General features: G+C 39.3%; 1 protein-coding gene across 1 annotated transcript; it reads left to right on the top strand.

The window, feature by feature from the left end:
• Positions 1–10: 10 nt before the first annotated feature.
• On the top strand, positions 11–2,568 carry LOC106536204 (galactose-specific lectin nattectin; the record flags this gene model as incomplete). Its single annotated transcript, XM_014033412.1, is given in 6 exon segments — positions 11–55; positions 173–194; positions 718–836; positions 1,827–1,955; positions 2,048–2,159; positions 2,334–2,568. Coding segments are annotated over 6 exon segments (495 nt in total), but the record flags the coding sequence as incomplete, so codon positions are not given.
• Between the last annotated feature and the right edge of the window lie 500 nt (positions 2,569–3,068).

The raw sequence follows: 3,068 nt of genomic DNA, 5'->3' as shown, positions 1-3,068 counted from the left end.
GTCTTCAGCTCTGCTCTTCATGTTGCTCCTCTCTGGACTGGGGATCGGAGGAAATGTAGGTTTGAAACAAATTCACATTTTAAATAAAATTAATAAACTACAAACCACTTTAAAATTAAATATGTTGATCAAAATCTGATTCTGGGTTGTTGTTTTTTTTAAACATCCACAGATATTTAGTGATGCACGTTCAGGTTGGTGTTTTTTCTGCTAAATTTTCAAAATATTTTCTAGCAGACATCCTCTTGACCACCAATCTTTGTGTGTTGGGCCATTCATGAAAAACTAAATAAACACTGCTTATAAACAACCATTCACTCTCTCACCTAAACTTAGAGTTAAGATGGAGTACTTGGAGAAAACACACACATGAATGGAGAGAACATGCAAACCCTATCCAGAAAGCTTCCTGGTTCAACAGGCTGTGCCACAGCTGTTTCAGTCATTTATTATTTTCTTCTGTGTGTGTAGCTATATGTCTCCCAGGCTTTAGATTTAGAGTTAACTGGTTGCATAACATGCATGTTTTTGGTCTGTGGGAGGAAGCTGGAGTATGGAGAAAACCCACACAAGCACAGAGAGCACATGCTAACTATATCCAGAAAGCTTCCTGGTTGGGATTTGATCCAGCAACCTTCTTGCTGAGAGACAACAGCTGCACCACGGCACTGCCTTAGTTTCAATCATGTTTAATATTTTCATTTCTTGTTTGTGTAGCCATATGTTTCCCAGACCCTTGTGATCTCCCGCGGCCACACTGCCTTCCTGGATGGACTCGGTATGCAGGACAGTGTTACCTGTTTAGAGCAACTGCAACATCCTGGGCTGATGCTGAGGTTAGTGTGACCTGTTGGTCCTTATTTATGGTTTAAAGCGTAAAACTTTAAGTTCTGACCAGGGGATTCTGAAGTTATCAGTCCATGAAATGGATGTTATTAGGTGTTATCAGTCCCATACAATGGCTTCAGAATATCTCTACTGTACCTTCTAGCCTTCAGACTGTCCCGACAGTGCCCCCTAGTGGGTAAATATATCAATGACAACGAATGTGTAACTAACCATTTAAGAAAAATATATTTGAATAAATTTTTTGTCCTTGCCTGGTGGCGTTCCTCAAACCCTGGTCTCCCATTCTGTGGTCCAATGCTCTATCCATTGCCCTATTAGAAGGCCACTTTATACATTCATCAGAGGGCGGTGTCTTTAGCGCTAACATGACATTTTCTCTTAGTGGCTTTTTGCCTCATGTTAACCTGTTTTTTAATGCCTCATTTTAACCAGATAAGAGTTTTTTTGTCTCATATTAACCAGATAGTCTTTATGTCTCATATTAACCAGATAGTCTTTATGTCTCATATTAACCAGATAGTCTTTATGTCTCATATTAACCAGATAGTGGTTTTATGTCTCATATTAACCAGATAGTGGTTTTATGTCTCATATTAACCAGATAGTGGTTTTATGTCTCATATTAACCAGATAGTGGTTTTATGTCTCATATTAACCAGATAGTCTTTATGTCTCATATTAACCAGATAGTGGTTTTATGCCTCATGTTAACCAGATAGTGGTTTTATGCCTTATACTAACCAGCTGACAATCGGAAGCCATTCTATGGGACGGGGAACCTGCTAAGCGGCACAGCCGGGACATTCTGAAGCCATTCTAGGGGACTGATAGCGGCCTATTAACGTCCATTTCATGGATGATAACATCCGAAGTGGGTGGTTTTGACTCGTTATCTCAGCGGTGTTAGTGGATAACTAGTTCTTGGTGCACATACAGTGATGAAGATGTGCTGATTGTGTTTTTATTTTCCTACTCAGGGGTACTGCAATAGATTTGGTGCACACCTGACCTCCATTCAGGGACCGGATCAGTACAGGTTCATCAGGAGACTCATTGAGAAAGCCACAGGAACCAACACCAGAACCTGGGTTGGAGGCACCAATACTGTACGGGTTAAGAGTTGGTGTTGGGGGTCTCTAAAGTTTAAACAGGCAGCATGAAAAGACAGGTCTTTTGATTGTTTGAAATCTTCTAACAGGATGGTGACTGGACGTGGATCGATGGTTCCCCCTTCACCTTTACTAACTGGGGTCCAGGAGAACCAAACAATGCAGGTGGAAATGAGCACTGCATGGATATCAACCTGAACGGTACAAAGACAGCGTCTCTTTAACTGAAACAATACATTAGAGGTTTTATCTGCTCATTTTTTACAGTGCATCCTACAGTTTGTGTTTTGTGATCTTTGCAGTTTTCTTAATTCAAAACAACAAAATTACAAGACGTCTGATTTCTGCTACTTTTAATCTTTTTTGGGTTTTCAGGACAAGATTACGTCAACGATGAAAACTGCGACACAAAAAGTGCTTCCATTTGCGCCAAAGATTTTTAATTGTGTCTTGACTCAATTATGCATCTTGCCAAGACTCATGACCTTTGTTGCCTTGAGACGTCTGATGTGATGATCTCACTTCCTGCAGAAGGTCAGGCCTCGAAGACGTTCTTAAATCTGATGTCAAAGTCAGATAATAAACATGAATAAATGTGTCTTCGAAAACATTTTTGTCTTTGAAGTTTGACTTAAAATAAACACAATAACTCTAATATAGTTTATGACATGGCTACAAAGTGCAGAAAAAAGATGAATGGTTTGTGTCTCAAATTTGCAGCTCCAGCTGTAGATCAGTATAAAATCTAACATATTTTACTTTTTAACAGTTCAACTGTGGAGTGTTTTAAACAGTGTGTAAACTCCGTGGCAGGCTGACTAAAACATTATTACATAATAATGACAATCGGTTCTGGTTTCTTCCAGTTTTACCTGTTAAGGGGTATCCTACCAATCAGTTGTGTTTTTTCCCGATTTTAGCTGCTTTTGAAGGGTTTCTCGGCCATTTTGAATTTCAGTTTTGAGTTGTTTTCAGACCTCCCAGGCCATTTTTACATGGTATTTTCATTTTTGGTGGTTTTGAGCGGTTTCTTACTGTTCGCTTATGGGTTTTTCCAGTTTTAGCTGTATTTCAGGTGCTTCCACCCAATGGTTCATATATTTTTTTTTT

Source organism: Austrofundulus limnaeus, unplaced genomic scaffold, assembly GCF_001266775.1.
Source record: "Austrofundulus limnaeus strain Quisiro unplaced genomic scaffold, Austrofundulus_limnaeus-1.0 Scaffold1727, whole genome shotgun sequence".
Classification (NCBI taxonomy): domain Eukaryota; kingdom Metazoa; phylum Chordata; class Actinopteri; order Cyprinodontiformes; family Rivulidae; genus Austrofundulus; species Austrofundulus limnaeus.
The sequence above is the reverse complement of the archived record's forward strand: the minus strand, read 5'-3'. Positions and strand labels throughout refer to the sequence as shown.